This window comes from Lachnellula hyalina (genome assembly GCF_007821495.1).
Source record: "Lachnellula hyalina strain CBS 185.66 chromosome Unknown contig00061, whole genome shotgun sequence".
In the NCBI taxonomy this organism is placed as follows: domain Eukaryota; kingdom Fungi; phylum Ascomycota; class Leotiomycetes; order Helotiales; family Lachnaceae; genus Lachnellula; species Lachnellula hyalina.
In genome coordinates this window covers 25,655-45,596 of record NW_022157175.1, presented here as the reverse complement: position 1 = coordinate 45,596, position 19,942 = coordinate 25,655, and the positions used below count along the sequence as shown (strand labels likewise).

At 45.8% G+C, this 19,942-nt stretch overlaps 6 protein-coding genes across 6 annotated transcripts; 3 read left to right on the top strand and 3 right to left on the bottom strand.

Annotated features, from left to right (window-relative positions):
• Positions 1 to 2,067: 2,067 nt before the first annotated feature.
• LHYA1_G004797 (putative transporter) lies at positions 2,068 to 3,820 on the bottom strand (the record flags this gene model as incomplete). The annotated part of the gene is made up of 7 exons (XM_031149752.1): positions 2,068 to 2,343; positions 2,400 to 2,513; positions 2,585 to 2,734; positions 2,800 to 3,063; positions 3,118 to 3,373; positions 3,431 to 3,649; positions 3,705 to 3,820. The coding sequence occupies 7 exons, from the start codon at positions 3,818 to 3,820 to the stop codon at positions 2,068 to 2,070; spliced, it is 1,395 nt and encodes a 464-aa protein (XP_031005622.1).
• Positions 3,821 to 6,769: 2,949 nt separating this feature from the next.
• Positions 6,770 to 8,103, top strand: Pm20d2 (Peptidase M20 domain-containing protein; the record flags this gene model as incomplete). The annotated part of the gene is made up of 3 exons (XM_031149751.1): positions 6,770 to 7,641; positions 7,745 to 7,824; positions 7,877 to 8,103. 3 exons carry the CDS (start codon positions 6,770 to 6,772, stop codon positions 8,101 to 8,103), a joined length of 1,179 nt encoding a protein of 392 aa, XP_031005617.1.
• A 797-nt stretch (positions 8,104 to 8,900) lies between these two features.
• On the top strand, positions 8,901 to 10,666 carry LHYA1_G004795 (putative transporter; the record flags this gene model as incomplete). The annotated part of the gene is made up of 3 exons (XM_031149750.1): positions 8,901 to 9,211; positions 9,277 to 10,392; positions 10,459 to 10,666. The coding sequence occupies 3 exons, from the start codon at positions 8,901 to 8,903 to the stop codon at positions 10,664 to 10,666; spliced, it is 1,635 nt and encodes a 544-aa protein (XP_031005616.1).
• Positions 10,667 to 11,402: 736 nt separating this feature from the next.
• CYP52A13_1 (Cytochrome P450) lies at positions 11,403 to 13,068 on the bottom strand (the record flags this gene model as incomplete). The annotated part of the gene is made up of 2 exons (XM_031149749.1): positions 11,403 to 11,566; positions 11,622 to 13,068. Coding segments are annotated over 2 exons (1,611 nt in total), but the record flags the coding sequence as incomplete, so codon positions are not given.
• Positions 13,069 to 14,125: 1,057 nt separating this feature from the next.
• FUM15_0 (Cytochrome P450 monooxygenase) lies at positions 14,126 to 16,228 on the bottom strand (the record flags this gene model as incomplete). Its single annotated transcript, XM_031149748.1, has 2 exons — positions 14,126 to 14,187; positions 14,635 to 16,228. The coding sequence occupies 2 exons, from the start codon at positions 16,226 to 16,228 to the stop codon at positions 14,126 to 14,128; spliced, it is 1,656 nt and encodes a 551-aa protein (XP_031005627.1).
• Positions 16,229 to 17,562: 1,334 nt separating this feature from the next.
• ELO2_0 (Elongation of fatty acids protein) lies at positions 17,563 to 18,847 on the top strand (the record flags this gene model as incomplete). Its single annotated transcript, XM_031149747.1, has 4 exons — positions 17,563 to 18,081; positions 18,128 to 18,197; positions 18,251 to 18,463; positions 18,516 to 18,847. Coding segments are annotated over 4 exons (1,134 nt in total), but the record flags the coding sequence as incomplete, so codon positions are not given.
• Between the last annotated feature and the right edge of the window lie 1,095 nt (positions 18,848 to 19,942).

Genomic DNA, 19,942 nt, shown 5'->3' with positions numbered 1-19,942 from the left:
GTCGGAGAGATCACAAAGCTGGTACTCCGTATTGTAAAGAGTAAATCTGGGGATTGTGGGGAAGCTGCTGGGGCTTCAGCGCGCGGAGAGTATCCAAGGCCTCATGGCATGGGCAGAGGTTGACGAGTTTTTTCACATCAGGCAGAGAATCGAGTGCAGAACTGACTGTTCCGAACGATACTGTAATATCACAGGAACGGTTGGTGGTGGATATTGTGAAAAGTTGTACCTATGAAGCTAGGTATGTACACATACTGAGATACCTTAGCGGTTCCCCTCGGCATTGAGTCGTCTTTCACATGCGATGATGCGGACTCTCTACAGGGGATACAAAACCTTAGTGTTGGCCTGAGGCCTGCAGTATCCTCCCCTCCTTCTTTCTAATCCACGGTCTTACATGGCCCTTATGTTGTATAACATAGATTGCAAACTGAGTAGGCGAATGTATTCTATTTGTGGAAGTATAGTAAGCTGCATGATACATCTCGAATGGGTAAAACCCCGTTTTCGCCCATCATTTCTTCGGACTTGATGTTCTTTATTGTCCCTTAGCTTTCTGGAACCTTACTAGCATTCCTAAATTATATGGCTAATCAGGATGCACACTGGGGAACAGCCGCAGAACAAGCCGCCCATTGCATTAACAGGGACGCTTTATCCATCTGGGGCGGCTTTCCCAATATTGTTACCGATGTAGTAATTCTGGTTGTGCCGATTCCGGTGGTTTGGAAGTTACATGCTTCCACTGGAGTTAGAGTGGGTTTAATCATAACTTTCCTTTTCGGCAGCATGTATGGCCACCTCCTCTCTTCCGATGCCCTACATTAATTTTGCATGGTAAATTAGCTAACGTGGTGGTCTTATCACGTCTATCTTGCGGTTTGGGGCTTTCTACAAGAAGAGCTCCTTCTTGGACCCTACCTATGATGGCGTCGAACTAGGCATATGGACCGTGTGCGAGCTTGGAGATTATTTGATCGCTGCTTGTCTAATAGTATTCCGTCCAATACTCGATAAACTTGGGTTCTCCACGATTACCGGAAATACAACTCGCGGCAAAACTAACGTTATATCAAAAAGGTCGGCAAGTAGGATACCAATAGCACCGGGAGAAAGCGGTGGCACTAGAAGCATTGGTCTTACAACCATTAGCAGTAGAGGTTTTTCTCAATTTGATGATGGCGCTGGAGAACTGCTCAGAGAGAATGCAGGCATCAACACTACAACCAACGTCGAATTGACTTGGGAAGCAAGATACGTGTAGGTTCGGTTCGAAGCACTTATTTCCGAGAAAGACTACGAAAGCAAGGAAGAAACAATGAATAAATTCGACAATCTATTTCACGTCTTTTACGAGACAAAGACTACGTAGGCATGTAGGAATGGATGAAAGTAAAGCCATCTGGAATTATCAAGCAGCTCATTTAAACATATTAGGGCATGTGAAACATAGGGGTATTAGTATAGAGCACGGCAGACGAAGTTTTAGGTGCAATCCGTTCTATTGGTATTAGACTAAAGTATGAAGGTAAAAACTAAACTATAGAGTGGAATATATGTGATGGCCTGGATTATGCTTACTAATCAGAGAGAGGAGGTCTCGTTGGACCTGATTGGGCTTAGCGCATATCATATCCTGCACCTATTAACAAAAAAGTTGACTTCCAAGAACTTTTTGTCTTCGCCAAATTCTAGCCTTGCTTATGATTAGTGAGGACATACCATCGAGGAAGAACTCGAGGCGCAATTTACATCACAGAGAAAGCGGACTTGACGATAGGAAATGGTCGTTGTTAAAGAACAGGTAATGTGAGAGATTGTCATAACTCGAGGAAAATAAACATGAACTCAGCCCAGTTCAGCTTTTGAATTATTGAGAGCAAATTATAATTACTATAAGATCAACACGTAATTAGAGATAACAGAACAGAGCGTAGAGTCCTAGCGTCTGCCGCCAAGGATGTTTTGCACCTAACTAAACGCCTTCTATTGCCACTATAGGAGTGGGAATCACAAAATATGTTCTTCTAACCACACAACCCAAGATAACGCACAATTGCAAGAGTCTCAGTAGACATAGCGAAACTCCTTCACCTCATAATCGGTCCTGTCATCCAAGTTCCCGATTGTACCAGGTACTTGGGTAACGTCACCCGACGAAATAGCTGCGCGATCCCTCTTCTTATTCTCCCAAACTAGATAAAATCGCAAGACGACGCTCGCGCAAGCCGCAATGGCGAAGCAGATCAACATGCCCATGAACCCGGATTTATAGCTTGGCGCTTCCCGCGCGAAGAAAAGTTGTGGCCCAATGATGTTGCCTACGCAGTACGACACGAAGGTCTGGAGTGCCAATTAGCTTGTCTTCATGAAAATATTTAAGCTGAATTTTGACTTACCATTGCATGAACAGTCGTTTTCTTCGTGAAACCGCCGAAGTTGAAGTGTTCATAGACAATATCATTGGGAAGTTGGCGGTATAGGCAGACAGCAGACAGTAGCCAGACAGATATCTTGCCCATATATTCGAGTTATCCAATTCGCGAATACAGCAGGCGCCGGCTAGACTTATAAGGGTACACACGGTCATGCAAATCGTTCTGGTGTTCTTGACGTATGAGCTTGTGATTGTTGCGGAGAGTACGAAGAATGCCTGGAAGGGCGTTACAATCATTTGGACAAGCAGGGTATCGGTAGTGGAGAATCCAAACCCTTGGATAACAATCGATGCGAACTGTGCTTGGTGGTTAGGCAGGTCTTCTCTCAATAAAATCATTCTTATTGGGTTGTTTCACTTACGTTGCCCACCCCTCCATTGGGGATGTTAGTGCAGAGCATGATAATGACTATCAGCCATGCCTTTGGGTCCTGGAAAGCCTCGATCATCTGATACATTTTCCACTTGTCGTCCTTGTTGCCCGTTAAATTCTCCTGTACTCGCCGCACCGCTTTACCTTTGTCCTCCTTGGAGAGGAAGCGCGCATTCATAGGAGAGTCGGGAAGAAAGTAAAGTAAAACGACTCCCCATAGTACAGTTACACCCCCAAAAATGAGGAAAAGAAACTAAAACACAGTCAGAATAGGCCCGAGACTTAAATTGACTGGCCCAGAACAAACCTTCCAAGCGGGAAATGCTTTATAGTGCGACATTCCGTAAGCTAAAGAGCCACCAAAGAGCCCAGATACTACATTTCCCAAGAACCAGATGCCGTGGCGTAGAGGCTGTTCGGATCTCTTGTACCACATGGAAGTGATGATTGAAAACCCAGGCGCAACCGCGGATTCCAGAAACCCGAGAAAGAAACGGCACGCCAACAACCCCGCCGCATTGTGTGTCAGTGCAGTGAACATTAGGACGCCTGCCCATGCAATACTGTGAGAGCAGAATCAGCAAATAGAACGACTTGAGTGCAAAGTAAGTTGAACATACATAGCTACAGCCATGAACTTTCCGACCGGAAAGCGAACCATGATCAACGCCACAGGTCCTGAAGCGACAAGATAGCCGAAATTGAAGATCGAGCTAGCCCATGAGTATTGCTGGCCTACGAGATGCAAATCCTTCCGAAGCCCTAGAATGGCCGTGAAGCCCATTGCAGACTTGTCGAGATACTGGAACATGTACGAGATAAAGAGAAGTGGAAGTAATCTGGGCGCATTAGCAGTCGATATTGGAAGAGAAACACAGTACCAGGCAAACATACGTCAAATCAATCCTCCTCAAGATTCGTTTGTCATCGGCTGCAGTAAGGGGCTCCAGGGCCGCCGAGGTGGTGATAACCTCTCCGAGCTTCTGGTCAATATCATTGATGTCCATCATAGTGGGGTCCTTTATTGATTTCTCCATACTTTATGGCTGGATAAATTGTTGCTAAGTGCAAGATACAATGGTGCTCGTGTTTTCTTTTCGTCAAGGAAGAATGTCACCTTCGGCCAAGAACTTGATGCCTACCCTCTAGTGTGTGAGTCTCCCTTCCAGATTCCGGCATGCCTGTTTATATATTCATAATTGGAATCAGCCACTTGACATATTGCGCGTCTATAGTTGAACTTGATATTAGATTGTTTGTCTCCCTATCGCCATATTGCTCTATCGCTACTGATAGAGGCTGATACAAAATCCGAAATGGGATGGTGAACGCCAGCTTGATGAACACAAACACAGATAGAGGACCCAGGGCTTCGATATGCTCGGCTGGCTTTAGATACACAGCCGAAACATTTATCATCCTGCACTAATGATAAGAGTCACCCCATTCTCGGAATTGTCTATTAGCGCGGCGGATGCCAGAATATTGGCGGCGGGTACGTGCTCGGCTAAGTTTACTGTATGCCCCTGAGTGATTTAGTCCCGTGACTAGATTTAGTCGGTGCGAATCGTGACTTCATGTTATTTAGATAGTGAAGGGCAATGGTTAATCATCTCTGAGGTTGTTATATCACAAACTTTTCAAACCTTCCAGACTCCAACAATCGCAGAATGGCAACCCTTTTGCAGGTTCCGGCTTGTGCTTCGAGTAACGCCTCGAGCAGTTTGAAAGCTCTCTTATAATTTCTCCCATATTTTGATAGCGCCTTGAACCTCTCTACTATCCACAGACAATGCACCGGATCATCAGTTTCTTGGGCTGCAAGAAAGAGAGGCCAGGCAACTCGTAGCATTGCCTGGTCCCCGTCCTGCCTATAAGCCTGAAAGGCTAGGATGACAATATCCCTGAGCGCAACTTTCTCTGACTCTATATATGGACTCCGTGACTGTGATACTTGGCGAAGATGAAGGATAGCGGAATGATAGTAAGACACGACAAAACGGATATTAGTTACGAACGTTCGGGTATCGTTAGGGCGAGCACTGAGGGTCCTGGCAACTTCCAAGAGCTCCTCATATTTTGTTCCAACACTTTCTACTGCATTTTGCACTGATAGTCTGTGTTTCCGTGCCTCAGCCTCATTTGTGTGGTGGAGCCTCCCCAATTTTCCCACCATGTAACGCAGCTGACCACATTCGCCATAGAGATAGAACAATTGCCGATTTTCAAGATCCTCTAGCAGTTGTGATTGAGGGTATTCATCACCCCAGATGTTGCGGAATAGCATGGTCGAGTACCGATGGACAGCAGAGAATCCTTTGAGGGGCCATTCATAATCACTCTCGGCACTCAAGAGTTGACCGAGAGAACTGTTTATCTGACCACCGAGACCACAGGACATAGCTCCGGCATCCAGGAACGACATCCACACAATCATTCGTGCTGCAAAAGCAGATGTGCCAGTTGTCTGGATATATGGAATGATCTGGCCAGCCTGAGTTCGTACATCTTGTGAGGCAAGAAGGGTTTGTAAAGACTGACACTTCGATTGTAAGATCGATGCAGCCCCTTTCAGGTGGCTTATGAGGCCATTTCCATTGTCATCGCCAAATTTCTGTTCATAGATAATCATAAGCCAAAGGGTCGCGAGAATATTATCAAGCTTCAAAGAGTCGTCATGGCCCGCGACAGCATGTCTCATTAAATTCATGGCGCTGCTGTAATGCTCGCAGGAGAGTTTTCTGAACCTGAGATTGCCGTTGTCTTCTCCTGTGTTATTGACAGCAAGAACTCCAAGTGCGCATATCATACGCAGAACCATTGGGTCTCCATCATCCCCTTCTGCTAAGCGTAAAATGACAGAAGGGACCGAATACCTCGGATCTTTGGTATCCATATTCAACGAGAAGACCGTTCGGAACCATTCAATTGCTTCATAGTCCACAGGCCCAAGTATGGGAGAGTCGATTGCTGAACCCGATAGTGTTGAGGAGTCGGGAAGCGACAAAGCCCAGACCTTTGTTCTTTCTAGATCCGAATCATCTGATATCAGTTGCGCTGGATTTTGGCGCGAATCTACCGATACTCTCTCGATCTCTAGCTGCAGACTTGATGATGAACTAAGACTTCGGCTGGGCGAATCTCCTATCTTACGGACAACACTTTCTTTGTTTGTGATATTGCGGGTATCATCGCTTGCGGTTGTGATCAACAACGAGCTAGGTTTCCGAGGATTGATAATCCCTTCCCGTGACGCATAGTCGCAAGGTCTTTTCGATCGCGTACACTTCTGGCAACGAGGGCGTTGCTCGTCACACTTCACCTTCCTTCCGCGACATGTCCAGCAGCCGTCTTTGGAACGTGGCCCACTTCTGTTGCCGACTTGAGGAGTACGCGCAGCCGAGCGCTTGAGACCCGAGCCGGACGGGGTCGCTTGCATATTTCGAGTAGACATGCGTACTGTAGCTGAGCCAAGTAAGTAAGATCTTCGGTTCTACGGATGAGCAAGAAAGAATATGTACATGTAAGCAAAGTTTGTGAAAATATCGGGGTTCACAGATTACGCTCGTGCTTTCATGATAAGATCTCAGGTAGGTAGATCTCGGCTTCAGGCATTTTAAGGCAGCAAAATATATTTCCCCACCTTTGTAGCTCAACGCAAAATAGGCTCGAAAATGGGATACCAAAACTATTTTGGGATTGATCTGCACAACTATACAGGCATCGCTTGATATGCTCATAGAGGACTTGAACAGGGTATAGAGAATTAGGGCGGCTGAAACACGAGAGGCGAGAGAAAAACTGATGGGTTATTTACATACCAGTAGTAGAACGTCTATACATATACAACACCCAGTCACACCCTATAGCCCAATCAAACCAAAATCCGTAATCACAGTCTGTAATATTCCTATCGCCTCAACTACCAACTTGAAGTTAATCAGTATTTAGGTATCAACATGACGATCATGATACAACCCAGTATTGCAGATGCTCGCAACTGTGTTTATGAGACTATTGACAGCAGAGCGGTTGAACTGCGTCAGTTGGACAGATACATTCACAACAATCCGGAGCCTGCATATGAAGAGGTTATCGCGCACAACACACTGAGCACTTTTCTCGAAAAGGAGGGATTCGAGGTGAAAAGACACGCTTACGGCGTCGACACTTCTTTTGAAGCTGAATTTGGCTCCGGTGGCCGTCTGGTTGTATACTGCGCCGAGTATGACTGTTTGCCTGGCATAGGCCATGCCTGTGGGCATAATCTCATTGCGACCGCGTCGATGGCAGCTTTTGTGGGCTTGGCGAGGACTCTCAAGAAGCTTCGCGTGCCAGGCCGTGTTCGTATTTTAGGAACACCTGCAGAGGAGGGGGGTGGGGGGAAGGTCAAGCTCATCAATGCTGGTGCTTTCAAGGACGATATATCTGCTGCAATAATGTCACACCCGATCGCAGCACATTCTTACGAAGCTCCCTATACCGGGATGGCTGGTTTCAAGCTTATAGCTAGCTACAAATTTCGTGTTGAATTCTTTGGCAAAGGTGCGCATGCTGCAGGCGAGCCTTGGAACGGCATCAATGCGTTAGATGCTGCAGTCACGGCTTACAACTCAATCTCAATGCTGCGGCAGTCGATCCACCCGGATGAGAGAATCCATGGTGTGATTGAAGCCGGCGGAACAGTGCCCAACGTTATACCTGATTACACTCGAATGAACTGGTATATTCGAAGTCCAACATTAGCTCGTGCATCACTGTTGGTTGTGAAGGCGAAAGCGTGCTTCCAAGCCGCTGCTGATGCGACCTCTTGTAAATTGAACTACATACCGTAAGTGGAATTCTGTCTGTACACACAAACATCTTTGGGACTGACTTCCACCAAGTGCTTTAACATACTCGGACCTACGCATCAATCTGACACTCTGCAAAAGCTATGTCGAGGACATGGAGCACATTGGAGAAAAGGTGATTCTTAAACAAGATACCCCAGGTTCAATTTCTTCAGATATGGGTAAGAGTTTTCTCGCAACCTGGAGTGTCAAACGAGCTGACACATTTTGCAGGCAATGTCTCATACGAAGTCCCGAGCTTTCACGGCGTCTTTGCTATCCCAGCACCTTTAGATGTAACAGGCCACCATCCGTCGTTTGCTGCAGCAGCAGGAACGGACAAGGCGCATGGTGCGGCGATACAATGCGCGAAAGGAATGAGCATGTTGGGATGGAGAGTGTTAACGGATGACAAGATAGCAGAAAGTGCGAGGAAAGACTTTGATTCAAAGGATAGTTAGAACATCGAACTCAATTAGAAGTTATTAAGTTCTTATATTGCAAAATTCTACCTTTCGATGTCATAAGCAATTAGATTAAAACCACCATAATTAGAATATATAAATACTTATGATTAATAATATCTCCAAACTAAAGCTCTAATTTAACAGAGTTATTCCTAGACGTGAAATTGAGCATACCTACATATACTAATTTTGTACAGAACGTTTGAATTATTAACAAATTTGAAGTGTAAAAAGCGACTCTGGATATGAAATAGCCGAAAACCCATCATCAGTTAGCTAGTACTAGGTATTTATCAACGACAGTCACCCCCCTTAATGTTGGGATGAGAAACACTGTTTTCGGGTGCTTCATAAGAGAGTCTAACAATAAAATCGAACAATGCGGAGATTACCTTGGTGGGCAAGTTCTCTTCTCGTCTTCGTTATGTTGGGCACTAACAGCCGAAGCTCGGCTCTCCTTATTTTCTCGGCTGTCAAATTTCTGTACAGGCATCGGCTATCTCACAAGCATCAAGCCGGCCAATGATTGTTGTTCTGGGCCAAATGCAAATAAATTAAACCTACGTGCTGTACATAGGTTTCAATTATGAGGTGGTCCTCTTGTAAGTTTCGTATATGTGGATTTTTCTTCTGCAGGTCGCGGTCATAAAACGAAGCACAGCGCAAGACTCGGATAGTCGGCTCCATGGGGAATTGTGCACGAAAGTATAAGAACTTTATAAAGCAGGTCATGGCTCTCTGAAAGTATTTGCAAGAACGAAGAAGTCGCGAGCGTGGCAAAGGGGTTCAGCATGGCACGGAAAAGCTCCTTCTCAATCTGCGAGGCAGCAGAAATGGTATTTCCAGACCCAATAGCGACCAGCAACTCAGTAGAACACAACACTCAATATATATATCCAGACCTTGAGAAGGGAACCGCAAGTTCCGACCTCGATCGGATGAAAGTTCGGAACTTGGGAGAAAATGGGAATGAGAAACTAACACCGTTCGAGCGCGAATCTCTTTGCACAACACCAATGTCAGAAGAACCGCAATCCGACATACTCGAATTCTATGGCAAAGGCGACCCCCTGCATCCTTTCAACTGGAGTGTTAAGAGAAAGTGAGTTAAATTTGAACCCGAAAGTTGGCCGAAAATGGAGGGCTGACAAGAAAATTAATTCGCAGAGTCTTCATATCTTTCATACTCGGCTTTACCACATTCACGGTAGCATTCAGCTCTGCCCTTTTCTCTACCGCGACTTCACACGTCGCAAAAGAGTTCCACGTTTCTGACGAAGTCGGTGTCCTCGGCGTCTCGCTATACGTCCTTGGTTTTGCAACGGGGCCTGTCTTCTGGGCGCCACTGTCCGAGCTGCAAGGACGCAGATGGCCCATTGTCGTCTCGTTGCTTATGTTTGCAGTTTTCCAACTTGGAGTAGCGGCTGGAAAAGATCTACAGACTGTCCTGCTCTGTCGATTCTGGTCCGGGCTGTCTGGCGCTTCGCCTATGACGATTGGAGCAGCCATATTCTCGGACATGTTTGATGACCGGACTCGAGGTCTAGCAATTACGGTATTTTCAATGAATGTCCTTACGGCCCCGTTACTTGCCCCATTCGTAGGCGGGTTTATCACTGAAAACCTTGGGTGGAGATGGACGGCATGGATTGTTGCGATTATGGGATTTGTCGCCTTTGGGTTGGATCTTGTGTTCTTGAAAGAGACATACGGCCCTAAGATTCTGAGTTCAAAAGCAGCCGAGCTGCGTCGTCGGACTAATAACTGGGCCATACATACAAATTACGACGAGGTCGAACTCGATATGCGACAGCTCCTCACAAACAACTTCACTCGTCCACTACGCCTTCTTTTCTTGGAACCGCTGATCCTGCTTCTCTCGGCATATCTCGCATTTATCTATGGCCTTCTTTATCTCTTCCTCACGGCATATCCCATTGTTTTCCAGCAGATTCATGGGATGAGTCAAGGCGTGGGTGGTTTACCTTACCTGGCTATGGTCCTTGGAATGTTTCTTGCTGGGTTCACAATTATCCTTACCCAGCCTTGGTATCAAAGGAAACTAGCCGAGAACAATGGAGTCGTGATTCCAGAATGGAGATTGCCCCCAGCGATTTTTGGTGGGTTTATGTTTGCGATTGGGGTATTTTGGCTTGGTTGGTCTGGCTACAAGAAAGATATTCATTGGATAGCCCCGACGCTCTCAGGGATTTTCACGGGATATGGTCTGCTGTCCATCTTCCTCCAGTCTCTCAACTATCTTGTTGACTCATACCTGTTATAGTAAGTTGACTTCCATCCTTCTATGTTTTTTCCCGCAGAAATTGAGATGAAATAACAACATTACAGCGCGGCCTCAGCCAATGCTGGGAGTACAATACTTCGGTCTCTATGCGGTGCCGGATTCCCTCTCTTCGCCAGCGCTATGTTCAAGAACTTAGGTGTCAATTGGGCGTGCACACTGCTGGGAGGTATTGCTACTATATGTGTTCCAATTCCCGTACTGTTCTATATATATGGGCATAAGCTGAGGGAGCGGAGCAAATTTGCGGGATGAATGAATTCCGGACTAGTGGCAGATAGGAAGTACTGAGAAAAAACGAGCAGCACAAAGATACGTGGGAGTAAAATTGACAAGAAAATTAAATATAGCTCGATGGGAATAAAGAGGATTTGGGGAGGGGGTGAAGGGGGGCAAAGGTTCATAAAACATTATGTTATATAAAAACTAGAAAAGAGGGCCTAATAGCTCGCATAGAAAATACGGGTTTTCTGATTTGTTTTAAGCCTCAGTAACAAATAATAAGCCGGACTTTACAGAGGTTACAGGGCCGGACGAAATATCGACATCCCAACGGGACTATTTTACAGTGGTCACAGTCACAGCCATTCTACCTACTCCGGAGTATAAAAAAAGTCAAGAGCGTTGAATAGGGATGAGTTTGCTGTTTACTTAAAGACCCAACGGCCATGAATTTCTTCGAATCCGGTTAAATTGAAATAACGATAGACAGTAATCTTAATGACGCTATTCGCGTTTTAGGGAGAAAGGCTAGCAAAATCGGAGTATATAGTAAGGAAGAAACTGAGGATATTTAAAGATTGGTCCTCTAGCTTCTTAGTTGCTATGGTCTCGATATACTCAAGCAAAGATGGCCATCTTCAATTCCTTGCTAGGATTTTCAAGAGAAGCAAATTACTGTCTTTGAAGCTCACTTACAGTTGTTCGGAATTAGAGAAAAGTTATAGAAATCATCCATTATAGTGTAGCTTTCCTTCTGCTTATTGACGAATTACAAGCTAGCACTATGAAGTCTAACCTTTACTCCTGTACCGCTACGATTCTCAATCGCGGTATGCAACTTGATTCTCCCCGGCCCTTCCATGTTCTCAACCCCATCAAAACGCTGTAAGAACCTCACAACCAGCAAGCTAGCTTCAGTGAATCCAAATTGTTCTGCATGCCAAGTCAACAATCCTGTCCAGAAACAATTTCAACGGGGTGAACTTACGGCCCAGACATTTCCTTGGCCCACCACCAAATGGGATCCACTCCCACCCTACTTTGTGTCCTTCCCACCTCTCCGGCCTAAACTCTTCAACGTCATCTCCCCAGATATCCGGACGATGTTGCATCGCATAAGCTGGTATCAGCACCTGAATCCCCTTCCTTACAAAAATCGAACTCGTACCATCCTCTCCTCCACCGCGGGGCAAGGTCGTATCACGTAATGCAATCCGCTCGTTCATGGGGATGATGGCCACAATGCGGATCACCTCGTTCAAGACATGTTGTATAAACGTGCAGGAACGAAGCTTCTCGAAAGTGATACCAGAACTGCTCGTCGAGGACCCGAATTCCGCCACAATGATAGACCGGAGCTTGGAGAACGTAGCAGGGTGTCGGGATAGTAAGTAGAATGTCCAGCCCATGAGCGCAGCTGCAGGATCCCGTCCTGCGAGCAGAGTGTGCAGGGTTTCATTTCTCAGTTCGGTTATGTTTTGCGTCTCCTTTACAAGCTCATCTAAGAAGACGAACTTCCGGGTTCCTTCCCCTTCTAGTGACGGCGTCCTTTTGGATGTAAGACGGTCTTGGACGAGGAAGTCTATCACTTTGTGCACTTCGGCGCAGTGTGCATTCATTGTCTTCATAGGCATAAGCCAGTAGAATTTTCCAAGCGCACCACGCTTGTCAACAAGGTGTTTGGCTTCGTCGAGATGGCGGGCAAAAGCAGCGCCGTCGATTCGGTTGTTGGCATTCGCTAAACCTGCAATTGCAGCTTGGGAATTCACGGACTGACCGTAAAGAAATTCCGTAGCTACATCCAAGCTGAAATAGAAGAATAGGGGTTGAAGATCAATGGTTGAAGTCCAGCCCGTCTCCTGTGTTTGAAGTACCCCGAGAAACGTTTGGATATGACGGTCTATAAGATCCAGGTTCGAGATTTCATCTTTTGAGAACTGTGGGCGGACGAGGGCGCGGGAGTGTTTCCATTGCTGTCCAACTGATGTGAAAATACCTTCACCCAGCAATGGCATGAACGCATTGGCACGGGTAGCGCTAATATCGTAATCAGAAGACTGTGCAGAGAGCATAGCCTTGACATTCTCCGGATCGCGAGTTACGAGTAGCTCATAGTCCAAAATAGGAACCCGAACAGTGTGAATGTTACTCCCGACCTCATTCATGGCGGAAATAACATATTGAGGGCCCCTGTCTTCCTTGGTTGCTTTGATTGACTCCTTCAAACGTGATGTTCCCAGAAGATTATTACTGTGCAAAGTAGGTGCGGGGAGACAGCCTCGCCGGGCTGCTTCGGCATGGTATTGCTTTGTCTTTTGCTTAGACAAAACTACTTTGTAAATGACAAAGATAACAAAAAGTATGAGAACTGTAAAGAGGTACATTGTGAACAAGGTGCTGACCACACAACGACGGTCAGAGACTGCTGCCAATTTCACTCGTGAGTCAAATGAGTGGAGAGATACAAATCCTGATACCCCAAACCATTCAATATCTCAGAAGATTTCCTGCTACTAGACAGCACATGCATTGATCATTAATTTTTTGACTTTACGGCTTGAAGTCTTCAGCTGAGGTTGACCTTCGAAAAACCTCGGCATCATTGGCTATCCAGCTCAGGACTAGCGTTGCCGATCCCACATGTCAAAGCTTCTGCTCGAGGGTTTGGGAAGCTTGAAAAATAATATACATGATCGACGTATGAGGCGCTGCCATTGATAGCGCCGATGAGGAGCTATCCTTAGCTCGGTTAAAAAGGGGATCCTCAACCTTTCTTAGCGAGCCCCTAAGTTTCGTGGCCCGATACTTACTATTAGCTGCATGCACGCGAGCCACCAAGCCACTTTTTAGCCCAATGCGTCAAGTCGTTATGGAAAGAGTAACTTCCGCTTTCAAGTACCGAATCGGAGCCAAGCTATCTATCGCGGCCCGCGGTATTAGTACTCTGCACTGCCGATCATGTCCATCTCGCACCCGTCCGCCACTAGCGGTGGCACGAGAATCCTCTAGTGTTGATCGATTTTAACTCTAGTTCCTACTTCAATGATTTGGCATTGCAGGGGTAGCAGGACGGACCTGAGGAAGATACCGTACAAGGCTTGGTGGGTTTACTACTCTTGATTTGGCCGTTCCTAAGCAAGACCCCACATTTATATTATTGACTTTCGACCAGGTCCTGCAATATTTCGTCATTCTTGTTGATTTCAGATTCCTGCCATCTAACAAACATCTACGGAACATCCTCCTCATTCAGTTACATATTTACCGCATTACAATTTCCAATCCAGTCACATCACATCACTCTTCAACTACAACATCAAAATCAGATCCAACCAAATCAATTCAAAATGCAATTCAAGATCGCTCTCACGTTTGCCCTCTTCACCAGCATCCTCGCTGTCCCTGTCCCATCTGTGCGTAAACCACAAGCTGCCCCAAAAATAAAGTAACATATCTAATACGACGAAGGAGACTAAGCGCGACCTCATCACTTTAGACCTCGATCCATCTGTCGATGTAGACCTTCTGAACGATCTCTGTATCGGAATCGCTGTCTGCAACCCTGTTTCTGTGGTGGATACGAGGAAGGAATAATCAAGGTGGTTATTACATGACAAGATCTGATTTGGGTTTTGGAAAAGCAGTACGGAGTAGAAATGCGTTTATAGGATTGTAATTGTAATAAATCACTGAGGTTAAAGAACCTGGAGGAAGGGGTCATATTCATTTTGGAATTATAATTATAAATGACTATTAGACTTCAAGAGATCAAAGTGCTTGAGAAATTGTTATATCTAGTAGAAATGTAATTGCAACTGACCACCACATTTGACATTCGAGAAAAAGAGTAGCAGTAAAAGATTTGCAAGTATTAGGTTTAAGAAACTTTCAATTCTGATCTATAGCAATTACCACAATATTGAAGTCTACCTCTAAGAGTATTCTTCTCCTTCCCACAAATAATTATTAACATGAAGGATCCAACAACGTAGTTTTCAAACTAACTCCATCTCGCGGCCTCAACACCAGCCTCCACATTTTCAAAGTTTCTGGATCTGCCACTGTCTCATCACGTGCAAATTCAAACATACTCAACAAGCAACACAGCAAAACCTTCATCTCCGTCTCCGCAAACTTGCGCCCGACACATCCTCTCGGCCCTTGTAAGAAAGTCATAAACGCGTTCGTAGTATACGTCTCGGGCAATTTATCCCACCGATCAGGGTTGAACTCGTTGGCTGTGGGACCCCAATACATCGGCAGTCTGTTGATGGCGTTAGCCAAGACGTAGATCACAGTCCCAGCTGGAACCTTGTATGGCCCTAGTATATCGTCCGCGATTGACACTCGTACTGTCATGGGAATTGGCGGGATATATCTCAGAGATTCGCGGCATACGTTGTCTAGGTATGGAAGCTGGTCCGCGTCCACCTTGGCGAGTTCGACTGGGTCATAGCGCGTAGCGGGGTCGAAGAGGAAGGGCATGTAGGCTCTTATTTCTTCGCGGAGCTTGGATTTGATGTCGGGGTTCTTGGAGAGCAGATGGAGCGTCCATGCCACGCCGGTAGCTGTTGTGTCGTGGCCGGCGCCGAGGAAGGTCATCACTTGGTCGCGCATTGTCTCAAAGGAAAGGCCCTCCTCGCCAGCTTCCTTCATCTTAAGGTTGTCTTTTGAGATAAGCGCGATGATATCCTTGTGTGTAGTGTGGGCGGCTGCTTGGCCTTCTTTTTCGGTGATGATCGTGGTAGCCGTGTCTAGAATAATACTTCGAGCGGCTTCCATATCGCGGTTCATTTTGGCGGGAATGTATTTGGTGCTTGGGATAAATGCTTGCAAGCCGTGAAGGATTCGGGATCCAATATCGAAAGCAAAAACAAGACGATAAGCCTCACGAATTGGCGTTTCGGGGTTCTCGAGAGAATTGATATCTGTTCCGAAACCAGCTTGTCCGATGATATCCAAGGTGGTGCGATTGAGCCACTCAAGGACTTCAAAGCATTTCGTTGTGACACGTGCTTCTGCCATTTCTTCTCTCCAGAGCTTCGATAGGAGAAGCGACTTTTGCCAGAAAACAGGAGATAGAGCTCGGATTGATCCTATCGAGAATCCAGGCGCAAGTGCTTTGCGCTGGTGAACATGCTCATTGCCCTCGGCAAGAAGAACACCCTCGCCGAGAATTCGAACCATCCAAAGCTTCGCGCGAACCGGCTTGGGATAGTTGTAGGGATTCTTGATGGTCATCTGATGAATAGCCTTATCATCCGCAATCGATAAACGTTCGGCGCCACATGGAAAGAAGTACCGGATGATCGGACCATGTTCTTCGTGCCATCTTCGTTGAGGAATACCGCACTCAGTGGTAATGATTTCTAAGAACGCACCCCAAAGTGGGAAGCCGGGAACTGTTGGTACATGTCGGAGCTCGGAAATGTAGAATGGGTAGATATAACACAAATACAATACGACATAAGCTGGTACAGTGGCTAAGTAGACCCAGGGGAGAATTTGAACCAGTGGAGAAGATGTTGTTTTGGAGATAACAAATGCAACTATTGTTGCAGCTCCAATTAGATGGAGAAGTCCGAATTGTGCCATGTTGACCAGATATTAAGAAGGCCAGTACAAGATGCAGCGAGGTTGAAACAAGTTTGAGAGGGCCTTGCAGTAGATAAGACAAACAGCAGAGTTATAGAGTCCACGATTTCATGAAGATCTAGTACAACAAATTGCACGTATGTACGGACCTAATGTTCCAATCTATATTTAAGAAGATCCTCACCTTAGCTTTCCAGCTAAGTTGTAGTGTGCTTGGAATGTTACATGTGAATAATTTATTCCCCAGCTCCACATCGTAGAGATCAGCGGATCTTTGATAGATAAGTTAAGCGTACCGGGTGGATTCAGAGAAATAGAATAGTCTATTTCACCCTTCCTACTTTTATGTCTAATGTGACGCAAGTGAGACGAAAGTTCGGCGCGGAAGCTGGTATAGTTGCCGAGCCTAGCTGACACGTATACTTGTTTGACAGATTTAGATAGGTACAAGTGAAATGCAATATTATGTGCAGAATGACACTAGTAGTTTGAACAAACAATACTGAGAGACATGAGACGCGGTCCGAGTGATGATGTAAAGAGATCGACAGGTATGATACCGCTACAGATGCTCGCGAAGCCCAACCGAGTTCCAACTTCCAGGAAAGATTTCGGTCACCAAACGCTTGCAGGAAAGTTCGTATCCGGGGCTGGTGTGTTGTGCTATGCGGCCAATATAAAGAGTTTCGGGTTCCGCGTAGAAGATATAGGTAATAGGAATGTTGAGATTCTGATTGGTCAGTACTGATAAAGCTTATATTAAAGATCGGCACTTAAGCACGGTAAGGCTCAGTTTTTGACTCGTCATCAAGTATCACAAATAAGGCTAATAATTTAGCTGGATTTTTCGGTTTTTAATCCAGAAGATAAAGCTTTTCTAAACTTTGCCTGGTTCAGTAAGGCGGCTAGGCGGCTCGTTCTTAGTAGCGGCCCCACTCTCTGTGTCTGTCACTATTGCATCTTTCTATGGGGAAGATGTACGAGTACCCACTTATTCTTTAAGTGATTTGAATATATTTTAGAGACCTTCGTTGATCTACCTCCTAGTCTTTGGTTCTGGCAGGGTTTATAGCCATTACGGTAATCTACATGCGTCGGGTTGTGCCTGCACCTAGGTAGTACCCATGTCCCGAAAATTAGTTTGTCGGATCTGTCAGGTTCCAGAGAAGAGGTAAGTTGAGTATCAAATTAAGAAGCCTATGACGAATGTGGCTACAATGGACATACACATCAGACAGTTGCTTCCGATCTAAGAATTGATCTTCTCTTACCCATAGTAGCTGAAGTAACATCAAAGTAAGATCCCTGCCTTCAAGCTTTTCGAAGACACAGCTATCCATAATAAGAAGCATTGCAAACCAGTTCAAATCTTCTTTGATATTTGGTTCTTCTTTTCCAAACATCTTGCTTTGTGCGCACAACACTTTAAGCCAACTTTCACCATGTCGAAGGCCAACTTCCTTTCTCATAGCCCGGTGCTTTCAAAGCCGATCCAAATCAGCGCATCGCCATGGGCAAATTTCGACAAGCTATGGACCACACTTATGGGATACCCAGCGAAAGACTTCAAATTCGTGGCGGGAGAAACTCCTTTGTCAACTTTCACTGAAACGACTGCAATCATAGTGACATATCTTGCAGTCATCTTTGGCGGGAGAGAAATCATGCGCAGCCGAGAGCCACTCAAGCTGAACGGTCTGTTCAAGGCTCACAACTTTATGTTGACGGCTATCAGCGGTGCATTGCTGGTACTTTTCGCGGAACAGCTTATTCCTACACTCTGGGCCGGTGGCCTATACGAGAATATCTGCGGTGCTAGCGGATGGACTCAACCCTTAGTAGTCTTATACTATGTAAGCTGTTTGCATTATACAAATACGCAGACCTAACTCGTTACAGTTGAACTACTTGACAAAATATGTGGAATTGATTGATACTGTCTTTCTGATGGTGAAAAAGAAGCCCCTCAGTAAGACTTGATCAATTGGAAATTCAGAAGGAAAATTGCTCACCAACTCATAGCGTTCCTTCATTGTTACCATCACCCAGCCACAGCATTGCTTTGCTACACCCAACTCATTGGGAGTACCTCAGTATCGTGGGTTCCAATTACATTGAACTTGACAGTGCATGTTGTCATGTATTGGTATTACTTTCAGAGCGCTCGCGGTATTAAAGTTTCTTGGAAAGAGTGGATTACCAGACTACAAATCTTCCAATTTGTTATTGACTTGGGTATGTGAAACCACTCATACGTTTCGGATTCAATTGCTGACAACAAACTAAGGTTTCGTTTATTTCGCCTCTTGGGATTACTTCACTAGCACTTACGCCCCATATCTCCCACACGTAGGCACCTGCGCGGGTCACCCAGCTGCCGCCGTCGCCGGAGTTGTTATCCTGAGTTCCTACTTGGTGCTCTTCATCTCGTTCTATATTGCCACCTACAGGAAGAGGTCTACTCGCCGTACGGCTGCGAAGATTGCTGGACAAGCTGAACGGAAGATGGAAAAGACGGAAGTACCAATGATGAAAGAGACAGCGGAAAAGGCTACGCAAGCGGTAAAAGCTGCTAACGAGGGGATGCATAACATTAGCTCTAGGAGGCCATTTGTATGAACTCCATGAGGATATTTCTGAAATGTCGAAGGTATGGTATCTGAAGGCCGGTAATGCAGAAGTATGTATTTGAAGTAATAATTACATAGACATATAATGAAATTACTAAGCATATTTTGAAAGAGAAATTTCCGACAATATTGTGAATTGACACTTCCCCGCCATCTGTATGTTTTATTGCTTGAAATTGACGCGCTCGGGAATCTCTAACTTGAATTCGAAGTTCAGTTATTACGGGGATATCCTGAACCGTTTGGTAGGTAATACTTCGTAAGTCCTTTTACGAAGTATCGCCCAAGACGTGGACGCGGATGCTTGGTGCTCCGTACGGTCCCTGCGGGCCTGCGGGGTGTGGATGGTCTTGGGGATAGTTTGATGATCAACAGCGCATGAGCTTACTAATTTACCATGACATACAAGAGGGCGATGGCGATGGAAGCAGGGCAAGACAGCCAAGGAACGATAGGTTAAGGTTGCAACAACCTTTACACCGAAAAGGGCCACCATGTCAGAAACAACGGATTCCCACAGCCAAGGCTTAAGCCAATCTTGCAGTGAAACTTCTTAGCTGAACCTTTGACTCTCGTTGGATATGAGTTCTGTAAGTGGTGCAGAATAATTAATTATGGAGTAGATACAGTATTATCAGCCTTCCTAAAAGAAAGATGAAGTGGTGAGTAGAAAATCCCTACAAGGCTAAGCTACTAGTACCAAATAGCCGATGTGACGGTAGCGTCGTGGCGACGAGAGATGGAGAGGGCTGAATACCAGTAATTAATCTACTAGATCCGCCCGGGCTATGACTCTTGGGTCTACTTTTCTTTTGCACTAGTAGAAATCTCAAAATACCCATTCTCTCCTTCCAGATCTTCCGCGCTTCCACGTCACTCCCACATGCGGTTCGCTCGCAGACGCATACAGGGGAACCATGCCGCACTCCGTATATCAAACCGATGCTTGCAAGTGCGGCGAATGAAAGACCTTCTCTTCAATCTGAGTATAGTACAGTACAGTAGCGGAGATCTAGTAAGGCTCGGCATGGACATCATGGCATCCCGACGGCTTCATTCGGGGGTCGCTGCAACATGAGCACAG